Here is a 26,719-nt window from a genome sequence, read left to right as displayed (position 1 = left end):
GACCAGGCTGGCCTCGAACTCACAGCGATCTGTCTGCCTCTGCCTCCCGAGTACTGGGATTAAAGGCGTGCGCCACCATGCCCAGCTCACACCCATTCTTTTTAAACAATATTTTATTAATTTATTCACATTATATCTCAATTGTTAGCCCATTCCTTGAATCGTCCCATTCCTCCCTCCCTCCCGCTTTTCCCCTTACTCCCCTCCCCTATGACTGTGACTGAGGGGGACCTCTTCCCCCATACATGCTCATAGGGTATCAAGTCTCTTCTTGGTAGCCTGCTATCCTTCCTCTGAGTGCCACCAGGCCTCCCCATCCAGGGGATGTGGTCAAATATGGGGCACCAGAGTTCGTGTGAAAGTCAGTCCCCACTCTCCACTCAACTGTGGAGAATGTCCTGTCTATTGGCTAGATTCCTGAACAGAACACCAACAGCCCAGGCCTTAAGGTCAACAATTAACAAATGGGACCTCATGAGGCTGAGAAGCTTCTGTAAAGCAGGAGACACTGTCAACAGAACAAAGCAACAGGCTACAGACTGGGAAAAGATCTTCACCAACCCTACATCTGACAAAGGCCTAATATCCTAAATATATAAAGAACTCAAGAAATTAAACACCACCAAACCAAATAACCCAATTAAGAAATGGGGCTCAGAACTAAACAGAGAATTCTCAACAGAGGAATATTGAATGGCTGAGAAACACTTAAAGAAAATGCTCAACGTCATTAGTCATCAGAGAAATACAAATCAAAACGACTCTGAGATTCCATCTTACACTCATCAGAATGGCTAAGATCAAAAATTCAAATGACACCACATGCTGGCGAGGATGTGGAGAAAGAGGAACACTCCTTCATTGCTGGTGGGAATGCAAACTAGTACAGCCACTTTGGAAATCTATCTGGCGCTTTCTCAGAAAACTGGGAATAGAGCTTCCTCAAGACCCAGCTATTCCACTTCTTGGAATATACCCAGAAGATGCTCCACCACACAAGAGGAACACATGCTCAACCATGTTCATAGCAGCCTTATTCATAATAGCCAGAACATGGAAACAGCCTAAGTGTCCCTCAGTCGAAGAATAGATAAAGAAACTGGTACATTTATACCCATTCTTGCTGGGCGGTGGTGGCGCACGCCTTTAATTCCAGCACTCGGAAGGCAGAGGCAGGCGAATCGCTGTGAGTTCGAGGCCAGCCTGGTATACAATGCTAGTCCAGGACAGCCAAGGCTACACAGAGAGACCCTGTCTCAAAAACAAAAACAAAAAACCAAACCAACATTTATACCCATTCTTCAAGATATCCTTCTGTCTATTATAAACAGTTTGCTTCCTATCACCACCTGTATTCTTTAGTTTCTCAACTCTATTTTCTAGAACTGAGAGCTTTAATACAGGCCCAAGCACAGGTGGTGGAATACGGGATGGCTAAAACTGTTTTTGTGTTCATAGCCAATAATCCTAGGGAAATGGTACATCACTTTACTACAGTCTCAGACTTGCAGTGGCTCGAGGAAGTTTAGTTATTACTACTTTAACATGGTTGTTTTGTTACCATGACTTCTTGTCTTTTATGAAGGCTCCTTTCCCAGAGCTACCCACCCACAGGGGAAGCTATTGATTATGTACAATCCCAGACCTTGGGTCAAGAGGAAAGGTGGGCGTCCCTCACTTTCCAATAGTCCTAGCCCTACATTTCATCTGAAGGCTCTGAAGAGCGGCCGTCAGCCTTCGCTGCTTCCTATCCATGGAGCCAAGCAAACTAAGCACAGTTGCCAGGCTCCCAGCTTCCCCTTCATACGCCAATCACTTAGTCTCACTGTCATGCAGAATTAGAAGAATGCTGTCCTATATAGCTGTAGAGCTCTGAGTACCTTGCTGTCCGTGTTCTGTTTTCCATCACATTTATCACCACGACCAATCCCTGTATCCCACCGTTTAATCTCAGAGGCTAGAGAGATGGCCCCAACGTTGAGAGTACTAGCTTCTCCTCCAGAGGACCTGGGTTCCAGCACCCACATGCAGCTCACAGTTAGCTCCAACTCCAGTCCCAAGGGATCTGACACCCTCACACAGACATATATGCAGGCAAAACACCAATGCGCACGAAATTAAAAAACAAAACAAAACCTGCTGATTTTAAATACCAATGGAGGATCTTCTAATAGTTATCTGTTGCCTTCAGCATACTGTAAAAGCATCGTTAGTGGGGCTCACGCTGTCCTTCCTCCCCTGGCTCCCCTCTTCCACCCCCCATCCCCAGTTATCTAGGCAAAAATTATTTTATTCCATATTTTTTCTTGTTAGACCATAAGTTTCTTGAAACAATGAATTCTTCCTTTCTCTTTGTTTATGAGCGTGGTTATGACAAATCAAAGAAATGATGTTTATCTTCTTAACCACAGTGCGATGGTAAGGTGACTTTATCATTTCATAGTTTTATTTAAAACAAGCTTCTATGTGAAGGCACTTATATAGGAAATGAATACATTTCCTCAAAGGTTTCTGTTCCCTTTTATTTGTGGAGATATGCAGCTGAAGATGGGCTATGTTATCAACTATTTTGGAGTGCTTACCTTATGATCAAGCTTAGTTCAAATACTAATTTAAAATAGAATATATAAATATATGACATGCACACAGTGTATAGGCAATAACCTGCATCGATTTTGACCTTGATGATAAAAAGTAAGTCACTGGGGAAGAGCATGAGCTCAGCCCCTGGCTGGGTTTCCAAAACACAGACGTGCAGGTGTGCTTTCCAATGCCGTGCTCTCACAGACAGCTTCTTTTGCTCTGAACACTGACTTTCTGTGAGGGAACATTCCTTTACAGGTAATGCAAGCAGCAAGGAAGCCCTGTCAGTGCAAACCTGTACCCTGGGCACTTCATGCAGACCAGTCTCCTCACAGAGCCCACCTGAGAGATGCATCTGACCAGTGAGACACATTTGCTGTGAGGACAGCAGGTTACTAAGGTGTGAGCCTGCACTCCTAGCTATCCTCGTTACTGCATAGGCACATGGGAAATAGTCCAGAGATGCACTGAGGCATTCGAGACTAATCCCGAAAGAAAAGCGACCTAGTGCCCCAGGCATCCCATATTGCTTCAAACTCATCACACAGCTGAAGATGTCTCTTCTTCTCAAGTGATAAGATTACCGACCTCTACCACAAAGCCTGGTTGGCTGAGGAGCTGCTGGGGATGGAGCCCAGGGCTTCACAGATGCTCTGTAAGCACTCTGTCAACTGAGCTACATTCTCCACCATCTGTCTGTCTGTCTTTCTTTTTCTTTTCCTTCCTCCCTTCCTTTCCTCCTCCTCATCCTCCTTCCTTTCTTTTTTTTCCCCCCTCTAAGACGGTTTCCCTGTGTAAAATAGTCCTGGCTGTCCTGGACTCACTTTATAGACCAGGCCAAGTTTCAAGATATAAGAAATTTACTTTTCCTTCCTCTATATTTTTCTTGACTAGCTTGAGGCAGGGTTCTGAGCACTGTAATGGAAGAAGAACTAAGCAATATAAAAGCCTATGTGTTGGTTACTTGCAATTGTAGTCTATACGGCTTTACAGATCCCGAGGCCGAGGGCAGTGCAAGGCTAAAGCTCCTGTGGTTTCTGTGAACTGTCTTGGCTGAGGAAACCTTTGCTCCTACCTGTTTGTTTTGTCTCTGTACCTAAGATGGATATGTCCACAATGACCTCATTTTAAGAAGGAGAAAAGCTGGAACAAGACTTACCGGGCCGCTTCCTGCCGTGAGATTCTGGAGAGCCCCTAAAGACGCCTCTTGGGTGTAGTTTCGGGCACTCTTGGCAATTAAGGACAAATACATCCTTATCACAATGGAGTGCCACAGCCACTCAACGCCCCGGGGACTGCTCTTTTCCTCTGGCATTGGCATGTCTTGGTATTGCTAAGCACAGAGTAAAAGCACTTGAGGTCAGGCCTACAACCCTGCACCCACACCAACAGACCAGAGGTCCAGAAAGACTAACACATCAGAAGAGAAATATATGTGCTTTTTCATTTCTTAACTTTTAGCTCACAATAATTATTTCTTCCTAAGAAACTCTCACATTCTCCAACTTCACACTTCTCAGGACAGGAATTAAATAACAGGTCCTTCTGAAATGGATTCCAGTGCTTCTGACTTTAATTCTAAGTGGTCACCATCACTTCAAAGATAAGAAAAACAGGTTGTTTTCCTCAGAGGCTTAAACAGTGGTTTGGGACAGTAGCAAGGGTCTAAATTTACCAGCCATTTGCCAAATCCAAGAACACCAGAACACTAAGAATACAATAGTTCATGTGCTCTTCATTCCTGTGTCAGTTTTGAAAGAGAGATGCGTCTTTCCTAGGAGGTTTGCTTTTAACATGCCCATGGTTGATTTTTAGGATATCCAAGGAAAACACTAGTGCTCCTGGTAATGCTCAAACAATGACTATATCACAGCCCACAAAGGACACAGGGCAGCATGGCTTAACAGCACAAATATGGGGCCGGATTAGTGGGGATTGAATCCTCTCCCCTTCACCTGTTTCCGCATTGGTGAAGTCTCAGGGGAGGACTGATGTGAGACCTGAAACTGTCTTAAACAGTGGCCTCCCCTCCCTGCTCTCCCTCCATCCCCTTGCACAGCCCACTGTGTCTCAAGGGTCCCCCAATATACCTCTTTTACTTTCCTACTCCGACTGCCAAAGCACCCAATACTTTTGTTACTGTTAGTCTGGATGTTCCGGTTTTGCGTGTAGATACTCTGGGAATATTTATCTGGGAGCTCTGCTTCCAGCTGGTAGGAGAGGTTATGAAGAGTGCACACACAGTTCTCTGTGGCCTGAGGAGACAGAACACGAACACGGCTCACGGACATAGTAACACCCCTTTCAGATGACGAGGCTGTTTAGGCTTTACCTCTTAAAGGTTTACTGCGTGTCAGTTAGTGTGCTTGGACAAAAAGTTATGCAGGAACCACTGAGGCTAGCTGGAATGGCTAATGTTAGGCCACGAACGGGCGGTCATGAGTACTACGCTAAAACACAGAATCCAAGTTTCTTAAAACAATGGTAGCCTTACAAGGAGGCTAGCTGAACCGATATCATGCATACAGCCTGCAAGTGTCCATCCTCCTCGGCCAGATGACTAAGAACCCATTTCCATTTTCTCCTGCTCCCTTCAGACCACTTCTCTATTGCAGCTTAGGGGCATTTGTGGTCTACCTTCCAACTCATGTAGCCATGGAGAACTCTGCACCACTATCAAACTCCACTGTGATCATGGCCTTGTCTTTGCATTTATTAAAATTTAAGATTATCCAAGAAAGAAAATGCCTATTAGGAAGGGATGCTTTTATTTTGAGTTACTTTATAGGTTCACCAGCCAAGTGGGAGATTAACTGGCCCCGTGTTGAAGTGTTTATCTTATTCAATGTGTAGAATATATGGACTGTGAGCAAACATGCTGAGGGAACATGCCAGATCTTGTGTGTCACAGTCAGAGGACTTATATTCCATTTGGGTGTAATCAGACCTGTAACTGTGAAATGAGACCAGCAATGACAATAAACCCAAGAGAAAGAAAAACAAACCATGGTGGCCTTCTCCCCACCCATCCCCTCTTAAAAAAACACTTAGGTGGAGACTGAACCCAGGGCTTCTTGCACAGTGGACGAAGGATTCACCCTGAATTATTGTTCTGGCTCCTGAGTGTATGTCTACAAAACACATGTCCAGAACAACTTCCAACACCACATGCATGAATTAGCCACACTGAGACGGGGAGCATGTATGACACTGCTTACGGTGACCAATTAGGAGGCCACTCTAATAGCTCGTGTGAAGGGGTCACAAATGGAAGCCACAGAAGTGGTGTGTGATGTACTGCCGGTGCTTACAGGGTCTGAGGAGAGGGGGACAGGCCAGCTCACTCAGATTTCAGTCTTCTCTTGGTGGATGGTGATAACTCATTCACTCGTCTACTCCTCATGCGTGGTGCTAGAGCTAGAACCTGTGCAAGATGCTAGCCATGTCAGGCCAGGGCGTTACCACTGAGCCATAATCTCCAGCCATGGGTGTGCTGACTGTTAGACAGCTTGGATGGACATGACCTTCAGCTCACGGCTGACCATGTGGTACTCATTCCTGATCAACAGTCACACTGAGCTGCTTAAAAGTTTGTTGGAAGAGCAGGGCATGGTGGCACATGCCATTAATTCTAGCCCTCGGGAGGCAGAGGCAGGTGGATCTCTGAGTTCGAGGCCAGCCTGGTCTACAGAGCTTCCAGGGCTACACAGAGAAACACTATCTTGGAGGAAAGAAAGGAAAATTTAAGTGTCTAAGCATGTATTGAAAAGCTTAAGCTCAGCAAGTCAGTCAAGGACCAAAAACTAACCCAAGCAGTTCTTTTAGTAATTTGGGTATCTTAGTAAGTCACGGCGGACAACCCAGCATGAGAGTGTTTCACTCTTGTGTTACCTTGTCGTCTGGCTGGTAGTCTGCAATAGTTCCTCTGACATAATGGACCAATGAGTCAATGAGACCGTCGCATCTTCTCATCATCTTCCTCCCATCAAGGCCAGCTGAGCTCATGTTTCTTTCAAGAACAACAAGAGACCATAAAATGTATTCTATGCATCCCAAAGGCCCGTGCAAGATGTGTGGTATGCATCACACAGGCCTGTGTAAGACGTATGGTATGCATCGCACAGGCCCATACAAGACGTGTGGTATGCATCGCACAGGCCTGTGCAAGACGTGTGGTATGACTCTCAAAGGCCTGTGCTAGGCCTGTACTATGAACCCAATAGGCCTGACTCTCAACGCTTCATTTTCAGGCTTCTTCCAGATGTTTGGAAACTGGCAGACAAGTGAAAGTTTGAGAGCTTGTCATCAGTACAATAACTCATCAGGTGCCTGATGTCAACCCCGAGACCGCAAGTACACAGTCACATCAGTGAAGTTTGCTGCCTGCTTCATTCCATGATATCAAGGCCCGGACTTACGTAACCCTGCCCGTGTTTCTGAAAGGCAGATACGAGGCAAATGTTTGCAATACGCTATGCGTCTCAGTCCCAGTTTGCTCCATGTTTTAACTCTAAGCATCTTAAAGTTGTCCTGGCCTCACTTTTCTCATTTGTAAAAGTGTGTTGGACTCCGCTACTTGAGTCCTGAGGATATTAAACCTGGTCCTCTAAAACATGACCGTCCTCTCCTTCAAATGGTGCAGAGCTAAGCTATCAGACAGAGCATACTTCCCAGGTCTGAGATGCCAGAAGCCTGACCTATAAATATCTTTACACTTAGCCTTTTCTAATTTTGCTAAGCCATGATCACAAGTGCAGGCTGTTTCCTTACAGAGAAACGCAGCTTATCAAATATGGTACAGCAAAGTATTTGGTGATCACTCCGAGGCCTTGGGCCATATTTATATTCTGGTATTATTGTTCCTATAGTCCCCTGCATTAAGTTTTTAAATCACTAACCACTCAAAAAATTTTTTCCCTTGGAAAATGTTAGCACTTCGATTAACAGAACAATGAAAGGAGCTGCCGAGAGAGAGCAGCGGTTAGGAGCTCGCACCGCACCCCCTGAGGACCCAGCTCAGTCCCGAGGCCCGGGCTCCAGTTCCAGGCTTGCCACACACACATGGTACACATAAACTCAATCATGCACATACATAAAATAAAAAGAATACCAAAAAAAAATGTACGTTCTGGAATTTTAGAACTACTTCCTATTCCCTTTGCCAACTTTAATTGGGGGTAAAAAAAACCGTACAAATGTGTCATACCCATTTATGGACAAGTAGATCATCAAAAATATATTCAGGCAGGGTGTGGTGGCACATGCCTTTAATCCCAAAGGCAGAGGCAGGAAGATTTCTGTGAGTTCGAGGCTTGGGCCTACAAACCGAGTCCAGGACAGTCTCGAAAAACCAATATATATGTGTGTATGTGTATGTATATATATTTATATATATTTATTCAGGATTTTTTTCTATAATGTCTCAGTTCAAAACTTCTGAGGTATTATTTTCTTTATTTAAAAATATAATTGCATTAGCTATTTCAAAATAATTCCTGTCCTCAAATATTACCTCCAAAGGGACAAATCTGTCCAGCATTCTATCAAGAACTAAAGGGAGGGCTAGAGAGATGACTCAGTGGTTAAAAGCACTGTCCACTCTTCCAGAGGTCCTGAGTTCAATTCCCAGCAACCACACGGTGGCTCACAACCATCTATACTGGGATCTGATGCCCTCTTCTGGCCTGCAGGTGTACATGTAGAAAGATGCATAAAATAAATAAATAAATCTTTAAAAAAAAATGAAATAAAAGGGGAATAAAATAAAAGCATGGGGAACCAACCATGCTTGGCTGCTTTAGCCACCAAAAGGCACTTTTACTGCTCAACTTAAGAGTGAAGGGAAGAAGACAGTACATACAATTTAATGATGTTGAGCTGACACAGTGAAAATTCTGATATTAACAAAATTCCTTCAGTGACTTTGATTGTTGAAAAGCTTCATTTCCTTAGGCATGGTGGCGCACACCTTTAATCCCAGCACATGGAAGGCAGTGGCAGGCAGATCACTGTGAGTTCAAGGCCAGCCTGGTCTACAAAGCAAGTCCAGGACAGACAAGGATACAAAAACAAAAATAAAACTCAGTAGTTTTGTCAATTACAAGAAAAGATAACGAAGGCTGCTGACATGGCTTGGGGTAAGGAATTGGCTGCCCAGGCTGAGGACCTGAGCTTGGTGACTTGTACACACATGGAGAGAACAGACTCTGGCCAAGCTGTCCTTGACCTTCACGTGCACATCTCTGCCAGTAATAAACATATTTTTAAAAGACACTGAATGGACTTATTAAGAGAAAACAAAAGATTGTTTTAACTTAAAGAAATGTTCAATGTCCCTCGTTATCAGGAAAATGCAAATCAAAAGAACTCTAAGACTCAATCATACACCTGTCAGAATGGCTAAGACCAAACACTCAAGCGACAGCACATGCTGGCGAGGATGTGGGAAAAGGCGGGACACTCCTCCATTGTTGGTGAGAGTGCAAGCTCGTACAACCACTTTGGAACTCAATCTGACGCTTTCTCAGAAAATTGGAAATAGTTCTACCTCAATACCCAGCTATATCACTCCTGGGCATACACCCAAAAGATGCTCCACCAAACAACAAGGACATTTGCTCAACTATGTTCACAGTAGCTCTATTCACAGTAGCCAGAATCTGGAAACAGCCTAGATGCCCCTCAACCGAAGAATGGATAAAGAAACTGCAGTACATTTACACAATGTAATACTACTCAGCTATTAAAGACAAGGAAATCTTGAAATCTGTAGGCAAATGGATAGAAATAGAAAAGATCACCATGAGTGAGGTAGCCCAGACTCAGAAAGACAAGTGTGGTACAGACTCACTTATAAGAGGACATTAGCCCAGCATAGATGTCCTCTGAGAGACGCCATCCAGTGGGGGATGGAGCAGACGCTGGGACTCAAAACCAGACTCAGAGCAAAGCACTGAGAGTTGTATGGCAGAGTAGGGGCAGGGATGGAAGGACCCGGAAGGGTCAAGAACCCCACAGGGAGACCTTCAAGGCTGGCGGATCTGCACCCTAAGGGGTCTACACAAACTGAAACACCAACCAAGGACACTGAATGCAAAGAACCTAGATCCTCTGTTCAGATGTAGCCAGCGGCAGCTCATTTTCCACGGGAAGGGTGGGGAGCAGGGACTGCCTCTGACATGAACTCTGGAGCCCAACATTTGATCACTTCCCCTCGGCAGGGAGGCCCTCACAGCACAGGGAAGCATGGGACACAGGCTATCAAGATGGACCCCGATAGGCTGTGGTCAGCTGGTGGGGGAGGAGGGCCCCCTCAGAGGTCTAGGGGAGGGGAACAGGGTGGGAGAGGTAGGAAGGAAGGGAACAGGATGAGTGAGGGGGATAATTGGGGAGTCATGTGAAGAAATTATAAAAAATAAAAGTTTTTTTGTTTTTTTGTTTTTTTCTAAGGAAACAATTGTTTAAACTGGCACTATCTACTTCTATCTACAGTCTGAGCATTAAGAATTGTCTGTCTGTTAAGAAACACATTGATCATTTTAGTCTTTGATTATACATTTCTATTGGGTATTTAAGACCACAAAGGTAGCCAAAGTTAATCACTTTTCTTTTTCATGGTCAAGGCCAGATGAGGGTCCTTGGGGATTCCCTGGCCTTAGGAGGAGCCCCTGTTTCCTTTAACCTTAATTAAAAAAAACAAAAAACAAACAAACAAAACAAAACTGCCGTTCATCTGTTGAGGAAGAGTGAGTGGCCTGGCTTCACTCTGAAGTAATGAGACAGTCCTTCTGCCCTGACTCCTCCGTGCAGAGCAGGAGGCAGCTAGAGTCACCTGGGAGGACGAGCCTCGAAGAGTTTGTTACTTTCCCTGCTGACAACAAACTAGGGGCAACACCAGGATAGGAGAACTATTTTTCTTCCATTTTATTTTTATGTGCACGGGCCTGTGCACCAAATCCATGCAGTGCCTGTGGGGGTGTCGGAAGAAGGGGGTGTCAGATCCCCTGAGATTGAAGTTACTGTGAGATGCTGTGTGGAGGCCGGGGATTGAACCCGGGTCCTCTGTAAGAGCGTCCAGTGCTCTAACTGCTGAGCTATCTCTCCGGTCCTGTAGGACTATAGGACCATTTTTTTATCCTATGCACAGGGTGCAGGAGAGAGGAAAACTCATCCACATTTATTCTTTCTGCTCTTCATTTAGCAAATATCATATGTTCCCGACCACAGGAAATCGCTCTTTGTGTTTCAAAGGCTGTGGCTTTTTCCCCCGACCACTGAATAAGAGAAATGGCCTCTTAAACTGCTCTGAGAATTCAAAAGGTCAGTGTTGCTCAGCAGCTTGTTCACCTGCGTTGTTTGCAAAGGAGACTTAGCTCTGTCTACTTCAGAGTCTCTCTGGTCAGGACAGGATCTCAGGGCGGCACTGCTGCCAGCTTCACAGCAGGACACGGTTATCTTGTAGTCTCCATTATCCACACACTACTCGCTTGAAATAGGACTTATCAGGGGTTTCTGGCAGTTGGTGCCTTTGTTGACAGGAAGTGCATGGAATCTTAATGCCGCAGTACTGCCCCTGCATATCAAAAATACTTCCTGTGTTACTCAGCTATCCAAAAATATAAGCAAGGGTAGATTATGGCACTTCACCTGTGGAGCAGTCACCAGACAGAAAGTAACTCACTATCACACTGCTCTGATAAAAACCAGTAATTAATGGAAAATGGCATTTATCTGAAAGCATTGTAGGACACAGAATTAACACAGACAGGGTGTGTCCTTTTACAACTTACTATTTCTCTTTCCTGTATGCACCCAATGGAGACTTAACATGGAGAATACCTCAGAAGTATAAATATTACAAAGTAACCATCCCACTGCCAAGTAAGAAAGTGCTTCTAAACCATTCTAGCTGCTCACCACAGGCAGGCCCCAAAGCAGTAGCTGCAGCCAATGACTGATTCTTGCATGTGGAAAATATAAAAAACACTTAAGAGTCAACCAAAAATATTCTTAGATCTGATAAACTATTTTTTAGCAAGTAGCAGGATACAAAACCAATACACAAAAGTTGTAGCTTTTTCATATACCAATGGAAAACAGGCAGAGAAAGAAATCAGGAAAACAATCACATTCACGGTGACCTCAAAAAACAACACCCAGGATAAATGTAAGCAAGGAATAAAAACAGCTCTACGGGGGAAGCTTTAAAACACTGAGGAGAAAAACTGATAGAATATGAAAGATGTCCCATGCTCATGGGTTGGAAGAATTGACAACATAAAAATGGCCATCCTACCAAAAGTAATCTACAATTTCAATGTTATTTCACTCAAAATTCACATGAGTGGATATCTCAAAATGCATGTAGAGGCATGAAAGATCAAAGACAACCCGAAGCAATGCTGAACAAAACAGTATCACCACACCTTCTAGCCAGATACGATGTCTTTATTACTTTACCTACACATCATCTTAGACAAAATTCCTTTCCCCTTTGAAATTCCAAAAATATGAACAGCTATCCCTACACACTACTCAAAGAATAATCGGTTGAGGAAGAGTAAAAATATAGGACAGCCAACGACTAGGTCCCAAGAAGGCTGGAAAAGTTGTCTTTCTCAAGTTAGTTTCTTTCTTTCTTCTTATCAGCTCCCCTATACTAAAAACTAATAACATGATTTCTTTTTATTGCATGTGGACCCTTTCTTTTTAAGGTCAAAGTCTGGGGTTTCCAGACAGCCAACTAACCTATTACAATGGACTCCCTTTCTCAGCGGGGGTTCTCTCTTAGGGGACCCCCAGATCCCCTAAGGAGTATCACATAACCCTCGGGAAGAAGATCACAGGCCCGACCCTTTCCTGACAGAACCTGTTCATCAAGCACTGGAGATTCCTGGACATAGCCCAGGCTATGCTATGGAGATTCTAGCCATTAGCAAATGACCTTCAATCATACCTGGAAATTCTTCCCCCACCGACAGGATAATTAAGTACTGCTTCCCTTCGTGTGATAAGACCCCCATGCTACTGCATGTAAATGAGGTACTGTACCACTGCATGTAAATCAAGTATCCCTAGCACCCTAGCCCCAGCGAATCAGACACATTCACCCTCAAACCCCTCCCCACTGCCCAAGGCTTATAAGTCCCTGATTCACTGAAATCAAGGATGGCTTGCTCTCTCTTGCTCGCACCATTCCTTCACCATGACTGTCTAAGACTCCATGCGGATGGGAGAGCTCCCCTCCTCCATGGAGATTCGCTGCTAGACTCCCAGGGCTTGACTGCTGGTCAGGCGGTGATGGTGGCGCTGTCTTAGCAGCCCACTCCATCACCACTGCTCGCTCGGTGCTGACCACTGGTGAAGCATCAGCTTTACATCTCACCAGATCTGCCTTCCGGCTGGTTTCAAGTCTCTGCCCTGCATCCTCTGGTGTGCTTAGCACAGAGGCATAACCAAGGGGCTGTAACACTTTGGTATTACCTCAGGCCTTTAGAATGCCATCTGATACCAAGAATCTCATTCTAAAAGAGCTAACTGTAACACCTAGTGGAAAATCACTGAGACCAGGAGACTCACCTAGCCCACAGCCTCACCGTGAATGCTCCTAAGCTGCCCCTGATCAAGAAACAGGAACTTTGACCTTTGTCCTTGAGGCCCATCAGCTCTCCTCTGGAAGCAGCAGCATCTGGACCGACCTCAGACCACCCACCAATGGTAAATGGCAATTGCAAGTTTCTGAAAACCAGAAAAGCTAATAATGTGCTCCAATTACAACCTCCCAACCTGACTGCTCTCACTTCTATTTACATTCTCTCAACTTCCTGCATTTCATCTAAGACTTCAGGCTTCTAAAGCATACGGGGATTCCTGAGGTACACTGGTACTTGGGGGGTGGGGGAGGAATCAAATCATAGTGTTATAAGAATGTCATTCAGATGCATTCAAACAGCACACACTCCTTATAGGTTACTTGTGACTTTGGGAAGACATCTCCAGAACACACAGAAACACTGAAAGAAGTGAAAGACATCACTAAATGTGTACACACACACACACACACACACACACACACACACGCACGCACGCACACACACGCACACACGCACGCACACACACACATGCACACACGCACACACGCACACGCACACACACACGCACACACACACATGCACACACGCACACTAAATGTACAGCTACATCTTGCAGACCTGCGTCCTCACCTGTTGCATCAGTGGTAAAGGACAGTGAGTGTAAGGTGAGGCCCTTCGTTTAAAAACCCATAGGTCTGGGATGGGGACACGTACTCCCCTGTTTTTCCCTCCATAGCTCTCTGTCTTTGTCTTTCTCTTATCATTAAGCTTAGTGAATTAAATTCTAGCCCTTGACTGTCTTTATTTTAACAAAGTGCAGTTTGCTACCTGACTTTTTACAAGTCCAAGGCTCCCTTCGCCTACTGAAGGGAAGCAGACTCCCATACTCCCATTGTCCCGACCCTGGCTAAGCTGGGCCACCCTACACTCCCTCAAGCTAGGGGATCTGACTAGAAAGCTCCCTCACTGCCATATAACTGTGACATTTCATAGATTGTAAATTTAGTTTATAAGAGTCTAGATGGCCTGAACTCAGCAGTGTCATTGTCAGCTAAAGGAATTAGTGTTTCATCATTATGGCCTGAACTCAGCAGTGTCATTATCAACTAAAGGAAATAGTGTTTCATTATTAGCTAAGGAAATGGAGCTTTTAGCTGAGGAAATATAAAATCACAGGTGGCCGGGACTCGGCTCCCATGACAATAGCGTTGTCTGCCGAGCAAGCTGCAGGTGGATAAAGAGAACAGAGCTGCAGCGAACTAAGGAGAACCAGTTAGAAATTCTCCCTAGCCCCCACCTCAACCCTGCCCCTGGAAACTGCTGCTTTTATCTCACTCTACTTAGAATTTACCACCCTAGACCCCCTATTGTTAACCTAGTACTCTTTAACTAACCATTGTTACTGAGTTTTACTTTTTGTAAAAGATATTTAAACCGAGTCTCTGTAGGACGGGGTCTTTAAATCTCCCCGAGTTTGGTAGACCCTGACGTGTCAGATTAATAAATTTCTTTGCTTTTGCATCGAATCTGGACTCTGTCTCTCAATTGGGCTTCCAGGGATAAACTTAGAAGACTTAAATTTAACATTTTGGAGGCCTCGCCGAGATCTGAAGCCCCTTGAGGACCAGACTCCGGTCGAGGAATCACAGGTACCGCTGCAGCTCTCTTGTCTACGTAAATTCTGTCACTTTCTCCTTTACTCTGAATCTGGTTTGCGAATGATTGGTCTTGGCTGAGGAAGCAACGTACAGGGAACCACGTTGCCTAGGGGAGTGTCGTGTCTCTGCCTGGACTGAGGAAGCAAGCGGGTCCTCAGCGAGAGCCTATGCGTCCTAGGAGCAGTGTGGAATAATCCCTCTCCCACCTGTGCGTGAGTGCTTTGCTCTTGCCCAAGAGGGTTCAAGACTTCCGCTTGCAGGATCAAGCCGCGCTGTGGGCGTGGCTAGTGTGTAGTTTTCCCTGCCTCCTGTTTCTTGTCACACCTGTGGCTAGGGCGTCGGCTTGTATAGGCTGTTTCTGCCTCGTCTGTGGCAGAAACATTGGCTCGTGTGGTTTTATCTATCTGTCTGTCTTTGTATTTCTGTTGGACTGACTGTTGGTGAACTGCTGGTATGGGACAGGCTGAGACAACGCCTTTGACGATGGTGACTAACCACTGGAAGGACGTACGAACTAGAGCTCACAACCTATCTTTGTTAGTTAAAAAAAAAAAAAGCAGAATGATTACTTATTGCTCTTCAAAATGGCCCACATACGGGGTCGGCTGGCCAGCCACAGGGATTTTCGATCTCCCTACCACTATGGCAGTAAGATAGATTGTTTTTAGACTGAACTCATCTGGACATTCTGACCAGGTGTCTTACATCACTGTCTGGAAGGAGCTCATTAGGAACCCCCAGCTTGGGTCCGCCTCTTCTTGCTTAACCCCATTCCCCAGATTCTTGCCTTACAGGAGCCTCCAGCGTCTGCAGCGCTAGAACCATCTCCCGGCCAGAGGCGACCACCACCTGTCATCCAAGAAGATCCTGCCACAAACGACCTGCTTCACCTAGATTCTCCCCCACACCCCTTATCTGGCAGGTCAATCGCTGCCCCTCTCCTTCTGTTCGGAGCCAGCCCAGGGTCATTCAAGGCTAAAAGAGTCTACTGGCTATGGAAAAATACTGATGCCCCGTTCCAAAGCTAACTTCCTTCTTTCAGCCTCTGCATAACTTCCTCCTTTCAGCTTCTGCAGATGTTGTTTAGCAGGTTAGCTCGGGACTTCCCGAGAGATAGTTAGCTAAGATAAGATAGAAACTGTTCCCCTGACCTGATGGTATTATCTGGAGACACTCTCGGGCCCCTCCTACTGCTTAGTTCCTGCCTCCACCCCATATAAGCTTTTGCTTTTGATTCAATAAACGGACCTTGATAGGAATGTTACTTGGTCTTGCCTCTTTCTTTCCCATCTCATCATTTCAGGTATGGCCCCCCTCGCGACCCCGTAATTACTGGTCCTGCTGGACGGGACATCCTTCCTCCCCTGGCAGACCGTTACCCCTTCCCCTCAGTCCCCTTCCTCCTTCTCCTCCCCCTTTGTCCTTACCCAGTGCATCCTCTTCCCCTCTGTCCCCAGATTTCGTCCCTAAACACTCCCCTCCCTGCCACCAACTTATCTCCCATCTCCCCTGGTAGATCAGTCATGGGGACCCGAAGTAAACAGTAAACAGATTTCTTCTGAACTCGAATATTGGCCTGTATAATTGGAAGGCCCAGCACACAACCCGGCCCCCGTGTCCCCCCCCCCCCCGCTGTCCACCCTCCTCTGAGAATCCTATTGGCTTAACTAACCTATTAGAGTCTGTTCTCTTTACCCACCAGCCTACTTGGGATGATGGCTAGCAGCTCTGATGTCTAAAGAGGCAAAAGAGGGGATTACACCCCACATCAATAGACTGCTAAAATTGGGTATCCTAAAAAGATGGCAGCCTGCCTGGAACACTCCTCTATTGCCAGTAAAACAAACCAGGAACAACAGACTATTGGCCGGTCCAAGACTCACGGGAGGTGAATCGCAGGGTGCTGGACATTCACCCCACAGTGTGTAACCCTTACACTCTCCTAAGTGCGTTGCCACCCGACAGAACCTGGTAAACGGTCCTGGACCCAAAAGATGCTTTCTTTTGCCTGGCTCTGGTGCCGCAGAGCCAGGAGATCTTTGCCTTCGAATAGAAGGACCCAGAGCAGGGACTCACTGGACAACTCACATGGACCCGGCTGCCCCAGGGGTTTGAAAACTCCTGACCAACTTTGATGAAGCCCTCCATCAGGATCTCCAGACCTAGCAGATCTGCAATCCCCAGGTAACTCTCTTGCAGTATGTATGCGACCTTCTAATCGCAACTAAAGATCAAGAATCCTGCATTGAAGGAACTGAGCGGCCACTCAGAGAGCTGGGACACCTCTGCTACCGGGCATTGGCCAAGAAGGCACAAATCTGTCAGTGAGAGGTGATGTACCTTGGGTAAATTCTGAAGGGTGGGCAGAGATGGTTGTCAAAAGCCAGAAAACAGAACATTTTAAACCTGCCACCCCCAACAACGCCTAAGGAATTGGGCTTCTGGGGGATAAACTTAGACCACCTAAGTTTAACAAGTTCAACTCATAACTTTTTTAAAAAGAGAGAGAAGAGACAGGTTCTCCAGAGGCAGCCCAGGGTGACCTGTGACTTTGAATCCTCAAATATTTGATTACTGGTTTATAACTGTGGAAGAATCTGATACTTAATTTCCACTGAAAAATGGCACTGTTATCAACAGGGGCTACCTGCATTTGCCTGGGTCTTAGCTAAAGTTTTCTCCCCTTTAATCTCATTACTATGGGGCTAAGTGCTTTTTCTGTTTTCTAATCTGGCGACCTGGCCTTTACCATTCTCTTTAGCCTTGTAAGTGCCAGGCAGAAGCTATTTTAATTTCATACTCCAAATTTCTTCCTCTTGTCCTTCAACAGGAGACCAGAGAAGTAAAAAAGGAGGGGGAAGGGAGGAATAGAGGGAGGGAGGAAGGGAGAGAGCAAGAGAGGGGAGAGAGAGAGAGAGAGAGAGAGAGAGAGAGAGAGAGAGAGAGAGAGAGAGAAGGAATCCATTATTATGATATATAGGGATGAAGATGCAACAGTTAGCCTTCAGCAAAAGTTCCAAGCGTGGTCCAAGCAACACTCACTGGCTCTAGTTATGCTGCATGAAAGGCTTTGAGGTGGAGGATAGGATGCAGCCAACTCCCAAGGAAGTGACGTAATGACCCATGCTATGAACCATGCTAGACAAGTAGCCTTGCAACAGAGCTATAGGGACAGCAGCAGCTAGTACTCTTTGATACTCTATAATTCAATGATTGTCACATAATTTTTGAGGTTTGAGCTACAAGGAAGAGGGTCCTACTAATTACAATCAATTACCAAATGTTTTAACTAAGTTATCCTCATACATAACAATTACTGTGAGGTGAAAGCGTAAAAGAAAAACCACAGGTCATGTATAAAGAAAACCACATCAGAATAACAGCTGATTTCTCCATAGAAACTTTGGAAGCCATAGAGTTTGGAGCCATGTAAGTCTTTAAAAACTATGACAGCCAACCAAGACTACTATACCAGCTGAACTCTCTGCCACAATTGAAAAAGAATTTAAAAACTTTCCATGACATAAGCAGCCTAAAAGTATTTACATTCAACAAACCAAACTTCAGGAAAACAGATGCGAAGAGAGGAATGAGCAGAGAAGAGAGACTGTGGAGGGAAATATGAAGCCATAATTATTAAAACACAAAATATCACTTAGAATACAAACAACCACACCAAAGATCTTCAACACAAGGATCACAATTAACGCACACTTTTCAACAATAATTGTAATTATCAATGGCCACAATTCTCAAATCAAAAGGCAGACACCAATGGATCAAGAAAATCCATCTGTCTGTTGCTTCCAAGAAAACAGACTTTAAAGACAGGCATCACCTTAGAGGAAAAGGATAGGAGAAAGCCTACATGGCCTCCACACTACAGAAAGAACTACAGGCAGCTACGGGATGCTGGGAGCAGGAAAAATACTCTTCCAGAGAAAAGCATACCAACTGAAAACCCATTACCAACGGCCAACCCTGAAAACAATGTTACAAGTAACATACAGACAGAGCAGGTTGTTAAAACACTTGCACATACATATACATATGCAATAACAACTCATAAGAAAGAGGCCACTGATTGAAAAGAGAACAAGAAGTATGTGGATGGGACGGTTTGAAGGAAGGGGAAGGGAGAAATGTAATTATAATCTCAAATTTTTTAACGGTTTAAGAGGGGGCATTACTTTAAAGGGTTTTCTCCTTTAAATAGGTGGGGAAGGGAATACTGAGGCTTCATAATATCTTTTAAAAAGTTATCTGCTTCTACTTTGAAAAGATACATATGGAGAAATATGGCTATACTACGTATTTATTTTTTAATGTTAATAAATGTCTGTGAACCAAGTATGCTAGCAGTCACCTGCAGCGGCTACAGGCCATGGGGCACAGGGTGCAGCGGCCACCACTTCTTCATGGACACACTCTCTTTACGGCTGGTTTGTAGCCACAACATAATGTCCCCCAGTTGCAACAAGATGTCAGCAATCACTTGCTACCCCAATACTCTGCTGCCTCCTTTTACTGACTTGGATTTTACCACCCACTGCTAGTCTGGTATCACCTTCTCAATGTATTGTTCCTGTTACTACTGTATTTTCCTCCTTCTTTAATCCATTTCCAACTCAGTGGATTTAACATGGGACATTAGCTAATTTTGCTAACAGAAGAAAAGAAAGGTTAACTCCTTATGATCACTCCCAGCAACTGTGCAACCTGTCCTTAGACAATGTTCCAGCTTATGAAACTCCAAGTCTCGTATGCCGAGGGTCCCTTCATCCAAAGGGACTATGCATGGTGAGTGAGCACTCTATCACTTGGTCCCTCTGTTCTCGTCACACCTGAGCCTTCCCCAGGTTTCCATGTAGTTCCTTTGTGCCTTAATTCCTTCCAAATACTTTAAGACAACTCTCTTTTTGTCACTGTGGTGTATTTTATTATTTTACTTATAGAGGGATTGAGAAAACGTCTTTATTGTTTATTTATGTATTTTTTTTTTGTATAATCCCCAGTAGCTAACAGAATGCTTTAAATAAAAGTGATTATTTGATATTGCATTGGCTAGTTTTATGTCAATTTAACTAACATTGGAAAGCAGGGAGCCTCAGTTGAGAAAATCCCTCCATAAGATCAGGCTGTAGGCAAGCCTGTAGAGCATTTTCTTAATTAGGGGCCCCAGTCCATGGTGGGTGGTGCCATCCCTGGGCTGGTCCTGGGTTCTATAAGAAAGCAGGCTGAGGAAGTCATGGGAGTAAGTCGGTAAGCAGCACCCTCCATGGTCTCTGCATCAGCTCCTGCCTCCAGGTTCCTGCCCTGCTTGAGTTCCTGTCCTGACTGCCTTCTATGATAAACAGTGCTGTGGAAGCCTAAGCCAAAATAAATCCTTTCCTTCCCAACTTGCTTTTGGTCATGTGTTTCATCACAGTAACAGTAACCCTGAGTAAGAGAAGTATTAACTAGAAAGTTAGTAAGGATGATGTGATTAACTAGATAGAAACATCTTATATAAATTCCCTCAGTTACCACCCAAGTAGAGTCTGTCAAAATTAACTATGTAATTACAGAAAATATCCAAAATACATCTCGACTTCTTTTTGGGTGGCTAAGTTGATTACACCTTCTATCTGAAGGGGTGGGAGCACAAGGCGGCATTACCTTAGGCATCCAGTGATCTGAAGGGGTGGGGGCACAAGGCGGCATTACCTTAGGCATCCAGTGACATTGTAGAATATATCATAATCAAGCAAGCCATTTGCTTTGGGGTAGTCTCCCTCAGGCCACCCCGAGAAGGGGATGATGACACTCTCTGTCAAGGTGAGCAAGGCTTCTGTTATCATGAGATGCTTGAGTTTATCACACGAGGACAAGTTCCAGAGCAAACCTAGAAAAACAGCTACAGTGAGACCGGTGCTGAAACCCCAGGGAAGGCCGTCGGCTTCAGGATATGGACAGGCACACTTACAAAGGACGTGGGGCGGAAACCTGTGTGGAGCACAGTTGATGCTAACAGAACCTGATTCCTAAGAACAGTTATCTATTGCCTAGTATGCAAGATCATGCAGGTTCAGATTAACCAGGAGTGTGGCTGGGATCCCGTTTGGAAGCTCACCTCCCACTTTGGGAGGCTGGCTGGAGGAGGAAGGTCGCTGGGGCCCATCACTAGTGGGCTATTATTTCTCGCTTCTTCCCTTCTCTGTGTTTTCCACATTGTGAAGAAGCAGCTCCGTGGCTCCATTCTCACCACGATGGACTAGATCTCTTCATGCTGAGCCCAAATAGGCTCCCTTAAGTCACTTCTGCTTGGTCTTTTATCTCAGCAGTAAGAAAAGTAAGCCGCTGACCCTTAAGCATCATTGCTGTTTCTTTTATAGGCAGGCACTCTGCTACAGAGCTGACCTCACTGGGCTACCATACTCTGATTCACCAACATGGAGGTGAGAAACTGGCTCCTGCAACTACAGTAAACAACAGTTTAAGGGAATTTAGTCTGCTTTTCTCCCCAGAAGGAGGCCCACAGTGATGCTAATTGCTGCTCCTCACCACTGGTAACCTTTACCTGGGATTTTTGTCCCATTCATAGCAGGAATGGCCGCAGAATGCTTTTTTCTAGTCTACTGCAGGAGGCTGATCAACATTCCCAGTTAATGTTTGCCAACTGCTGCCCAGTGATGGGATTTGTGGCATCAAGGATTTTTGCTAAACATCTTTTATACTTTTTTTAGAGTTTGGCAGTAGAAGACAAACAGCCCTGCATTTTATCTCTCTGAAATGCTATTGTCAAAGGTTAGACTCGCATCTCCTCGTACAACTTTGACTTTCCCCTCCGTAGCATTACTAATGGGAAAGGTTGGCTAGGCAACCAGGAAAAAGTTAAGATAATAAATGCCAGGGTTCCCAGGACATCTACACAGAGACTTGAGTGTGCTGCTGAAAGGTAATGGGAAATCAGTGTAGGATTTTAAAAAGGTAGCTCTGGTACCCATAGACTTCTCAGCGTAGAAACTATGGACATACAATTTGCTGTGACAATGGCTCTGCCCCTGTGTAATCTTGCCTCACTAGCTCTTGTTCCCCAATAGGTTGGTCCAACTCACTGCTCTCCAGAAAAGGGCAGAGAGAGGCAAGAAAAGAGAAGGGTTGACTCTTCCTTTCCTATCTCCCTCCTCCTCCATCCTCCCAGTCAGTAATTCATGCTTATAGAATGCACTGCAGCGAAAGCATAAATATGTAGGATATCTACTTTATGACAGGTGATGTCATCTCCCTTGATTTTAATGACTAAAATCATGGTCTACGTAGTTAAAGCCTGGCAACCATTCAACGCTATGTGTGTTTGGCCTAATCAGTTAAAACACGTTGGGCCTAATGTCTCAGGCTTAAACAGTTTGGTTTAGCTCTGTATAATCGCTCATTTTTGAAAGAGCAACCAGAATTTCACACAGCCTACACATAGTTTCCATTAGATATGGTCACGGTAGGACTGATGTCTGCTGGGAACAGGATTTCTGGACTGCAGGAAGTCTTTTCCTGATCAAACTAGCATTTGGGGTTAGTCAGGAGCAGTGTCTCAGCCGTGGGCTCGGCAATGCAACGGCTTCGTCCCTCTCACTTCATCTTAAGAGGCCTGGAAGGGGGACAGAGAGAATAAAACTCAGAAGGTAGTTGGAGACAATGCAAAGGCAGGCCTGAGACTGGGTTACCACGCAACAAAAGAGGAGAGGAAGAGAGGAGAGGGAGAGGTGGGAGGTGGGTGAGGGGACGTCCTTGAGTTCAAAACAAGCAAACAAACAAACAGGTTTTCCTGCCGGCCAGTGGTTTAAACATCTGATGCGTAATGAATGAATGAAATTCCTCTCATTACAAAGAACCATACAATGCACTCTCAGTACCTCTTACATAAAAACCAAAGAGGATTACTTTCAACAAAGGGAATGGAATTTTCCTTTAACAGGCAATATATATCCTTTTTTAGATTGGCATGCTACATTATTTATACAGAAGTATATAACTTAGGAAGTTTTGGTGTAATTTTTAAAAAATTAATGTAGGATAATGTATATCTAGGCCATGATTTCTGGATAGCATAACAGCAGGAGAAAAGTATTCTGTGGAGATACATGTATGCGCATACCCTTCGGCAGGCAGGCACACACACACACACACACACACAAACACACACACATACACACACAAACACAGAGCTTAGTAAGTAATCAACTAGAAATAGGGCAGTTACTTAGCACAAAGCAGGAGGCAAAGCCAGAATCACCACCTGAGAACTTTTAAGGAGGGAAATTTTGGGGAATCACTTTGTAGAGACCAGAAATACCTACTGAAAAGATCCAGCTTTATAACTGGGTAAAAAATTAGCTCACTCCTTGCCAAAATGTTAATGAGGATTGCTCTCCTCACGTTAGTGTTACACTGGAAGTGTGCAAAGCAACCCAGAGATGGGCCAGAATCTGGGACACACTCCAGATTCACTGCACCAGAATCCCAAAATGGATTATCAAAGTTTATATTTCTGAATGTCAGCTCTGGGGGTGGGAACCCACACCTATATTAAACATTCTCTGAGACTGGTTAAAATTTCAATGATGTGGGTGAGTTGGGAGTCAAAATATCTTGAGTGATCCTTAATCCCTCGAATATCATGTTAGTAACTACCTCTGTGCTCAGTTAAACCATCTATAATATGCAAATGGCCCCAGTTTCTACCAATACTAAGAGTTCCAGAGACTTTTTCCCTTAGCTTTAAGCCTCCTACTGATGTTCTCATCAATGTATTTAACAAATGCCTTGATTCATGACATCATTGCTCTGTTATGATCAAAGCTTCATGAGTCTCTACCACACCGGAACATCTGGAGTAACGTAACTCTTGGTCCCAGGATGTGTCAGTCACATCTGGCTCACAGAAAACTATCGCTCAGGCCCTTTGTGGTGAGAGCTGTGCTTTTTTGTGGACAATTAAACAGTTTCTTTCTGGATATGGTGGTACCTGCTTATAATCCTAATTCTCAAGTCAAGTTTAAGGCCAGCTAAGGCTACACAGCATACCTAGGGAAACAACAGATATCCCTAAAATCCCCAAATTTTTGGCAATAGGAAAACAACAGTCTAATGATTTGAAATAGATGTCACTTAATGGTTAGATTCAGCAACATAATATTTAGGGTTTAAATCTCTCTCTCTCTCTCTCTCTCTCTCTCTCTCTCTCTCTCTCTCTCTCTCTCTCTCTCTGAGGTTGGTCTACCTGCTTTCTATTAATAGATTCTCATTTTAACTCAGAAAAACAAAACAAAAACAAAAACAGATTCTGGTCAGTGATAATTTAAATACATAGCAATTATGAGAGCTATTCTACTACCCATAGCTTACGGCCAACTATGATGATATAAAAAAACAAGAAACCAATAAAAGGAGTAAAGAGGTCTATAGGATTAAAACACATATGTTACAACTATTGCCCACTACACGAGGAAATACAGTTATTTTAGTAAATCTCCTTTAACTTTTACATAGCAAAATATGCATTTTCACAGTGAAGGAATATTTTCATCTTCACTGAAGAATGTGGATCAGAAATGACAGTGAGACAAATAGACAAATGGGAGCAGGGCCAGTAAGGGGAAGACTCACATACAGGGCTTTCACTATGTGGTTGTGTCTACGTTAGGGCAACAGTTTCTGGGACTTAGGAAGACTTGCATGGTGGTTTCTTACTATGTAGATGTGTCTATGTTAGGGCAACATTTTCTTTCTGAGGCGTAGAAAGCCCTTATTTAGTTGTTCTAGAGCTAAAGGGAATCCTTTAGGACAGTTTGTATCGGTTCAGAACAATTAATACAACTAAGCACCCTCCTGCCCTCCATTTGTCAGCTGTACAGATGCCCTGGAATGCTTGGATGGTTTCTACTGCGTGGGCATCACCAAATGCTTTCTGACTTTAGCCGTCTATCATCTGTACAAGGAAAGTGTGGTTTAATGGATTAGTTTCTCAAAAAACCCTTCTTGCCCAGTTTCCCCTGCTAATATGTATCCCAACCCAGCCACTGATTTCCAGGGTTCCCTGTGGTGACCACCTTGGCACAATCTCACCTCCTTCCCTTAGCCATGTGCACTTTGCCACGAGCAACTGTCAGGCTCTTTCACACCACCACCAAGGCCCTTACATCCCTTTACAGCCCTACATGAGACTAGCTCCTCCCGAGAGGGTTTTCTTGATTGCTTGGTTTTCTTATGGGTCATTGCTACATGAAGAATATGCTAGGTTCTAAATGTTAGGTTTGATCTTTATCACCCGAAGTTTTTCATGCTTTAGTTGAACAGAAAAAAACAAAATAATTTCCCCAGCCCAGAGCTCAGTGCCTAACTTCTGAAAGGTGTGCTCTGAATGTTGGCTGGATGAAGGCATCAGTGTTAATTTCTGCAGATATTTTCATGTAAGTGACAAATGGGAGAGGACTCTCTCACCCTCATAGCATGTGGTCAGCAGGCAGTTTGGTACTACCCTTCTACAGTTTATACAGTTACTATACCAAAATAAGGGCTGGGTGTCCTCTAGCTCGGCATGTCTTGCCTAGCAGAGTTTTAAAAATCAAATATTTTAAGCAAGATATATTGGTAAAACTTTGTAGAAGAAAAAAATTAAGAGATTTGTCTAGCAGCAAACTTGCCAAGCATGAACAAGGGTCTGATTCAAGCCTTGGTAGTAAGAAAAAAAGTATTTACCAGAACACTGGTAACTATTATTATTAATTCTTAAAACTTTTTGATAACTTTAAAAATATTATATTCCTTGAGCTACAGTTTCCTTAACAGTAAAACTAAGATTTAATACCTCATAATATCTAAGATTCTAAATTTTGTTTGGTGATAATTACATTTCAAAATCACTTGAGGTATTAAGTGAAGTCCAGGTGATATAAAGATAGGAAAAAGTGCTCTTCGCATTTTGAGCAATTTGAACAATAAACATTTGCCTCTCCGTTTCACTCCCTTCACAGATCTAGAATGCGACTGTTGAGTAAATACTCTGGCATTTTCTTCTCATTTTCCTCTAGAGTGTCTAGGGTAACGTGAAATCCCCATGCATTCTCATATGGCAAAGCTGGCTACTAGTGAAGTTAAGTAAAAATTTCACATAGTTAATCTTATTAAAAAGTTGTTTTAAAAATATTTAGTCATAGGTTTATAGACTTTATAATTTAAAATATTAAGCGAAAACTTCAGAATATTTTCTCCGGAAGAAAAGAGTTCAAATTCTGGCTATAAGCCACTCCTGGCAGCTCGTATCAAAGAGTCTATTATTCACCAGCCGCTCCAGGAAATGTAAGAAAAACACATGACATAAAGCCTCTGGCAGGCTCTGCATTGTCAGCCTCCTCCTGGGTAGCAGGAAATACCTGTTATTTGCTTTTTTGTCTCCAAGTCTCTGGTTTGCTTCAGCACCTGGAGGAGTCGAGGCACTCCATTGAGCTCAGCCACCTCCAACTTGTTGTCACTGTCCTCAAATACCAAGTTTCTCAAGGCCCCACACGCGGCCCGCTGGACGTCTTCACTCTGAACTTTGAGCAGCTGCAGGAGCTTCGGGATGCCTCGAAGCTGATTAACCTGGGAAGGAATAAATGTGTGCACCCCTACTTATTAAGGCAGTTAAGATTTAGGAACGGATGCTCACCAATGCTAATTATAATATCACTCAACAACTGTATGTAGCACAATCTGAGACTCATATAGTACTGAAAACCTGCCCTGGAGGCAAAGTCTGTCAATGAGCTTGCAGAGGAAGGTTAAGTAACAAAGGATGAATAAAGAATTTGGTAATAAAAGCCTGGAAAACAATAAGAATAGGATAACTTTAAGTCTGGGGACTAGGAA

The 26,719-nt window shown here is 44.2% G+C and overlaps 1 protein-coding gene across 1 annotated transcript in view; it reads right to left on the bottom strand.

Annotated features, from left to right (window-relative positions):
* The window catches only part of Pkp2 (plakophilin 2), a 65,655-nt gene that overhangs the window by 7,148 nt on the left and 31,788 nt on the right, over positions 1–26,719 (bottom strand). Inside the window, exons 5-9 of the mRNA XM_051150593.1 lie at positions 26,245–26,452; positions 20,540–20,717; positions 6,475–6,592; positions 4,674–4,838; positions 3,743–3,916 (exon numbers count right to left, since the gene is read on the bottom strand). Coding sequence (XP_051006550.1) covers positions 3,743–3,916; positions 4,674–4,838; positions 6,475–6,592; positions 20,540–20,717; positions 26,245–26,452 — 843 coding nt within the window. The remainder of the gene's footprint in view (positions 1–3,742; positions 3,917–4,673; positions 4,839–6,474; positions 6,593–20,539; positions 20,718–26,244; positions 26,453–26,719) is intronic.

Source organism: Acomys russatus, chromosome 8, assembly GCF_903995435.1.
Source record: "Acomys russatus chromosome 8, mAcoRus1.1, whole genome shotgun sequence".
Lineage (NCBI taxonomy): Eukaryota > Metazoa > Chordata > Mammalia > Rodentia > Muridae > Acomys > Acomys russatus.
This window is presented reverse-complemented; position numbering and strand designations above follow the sequence as displayed.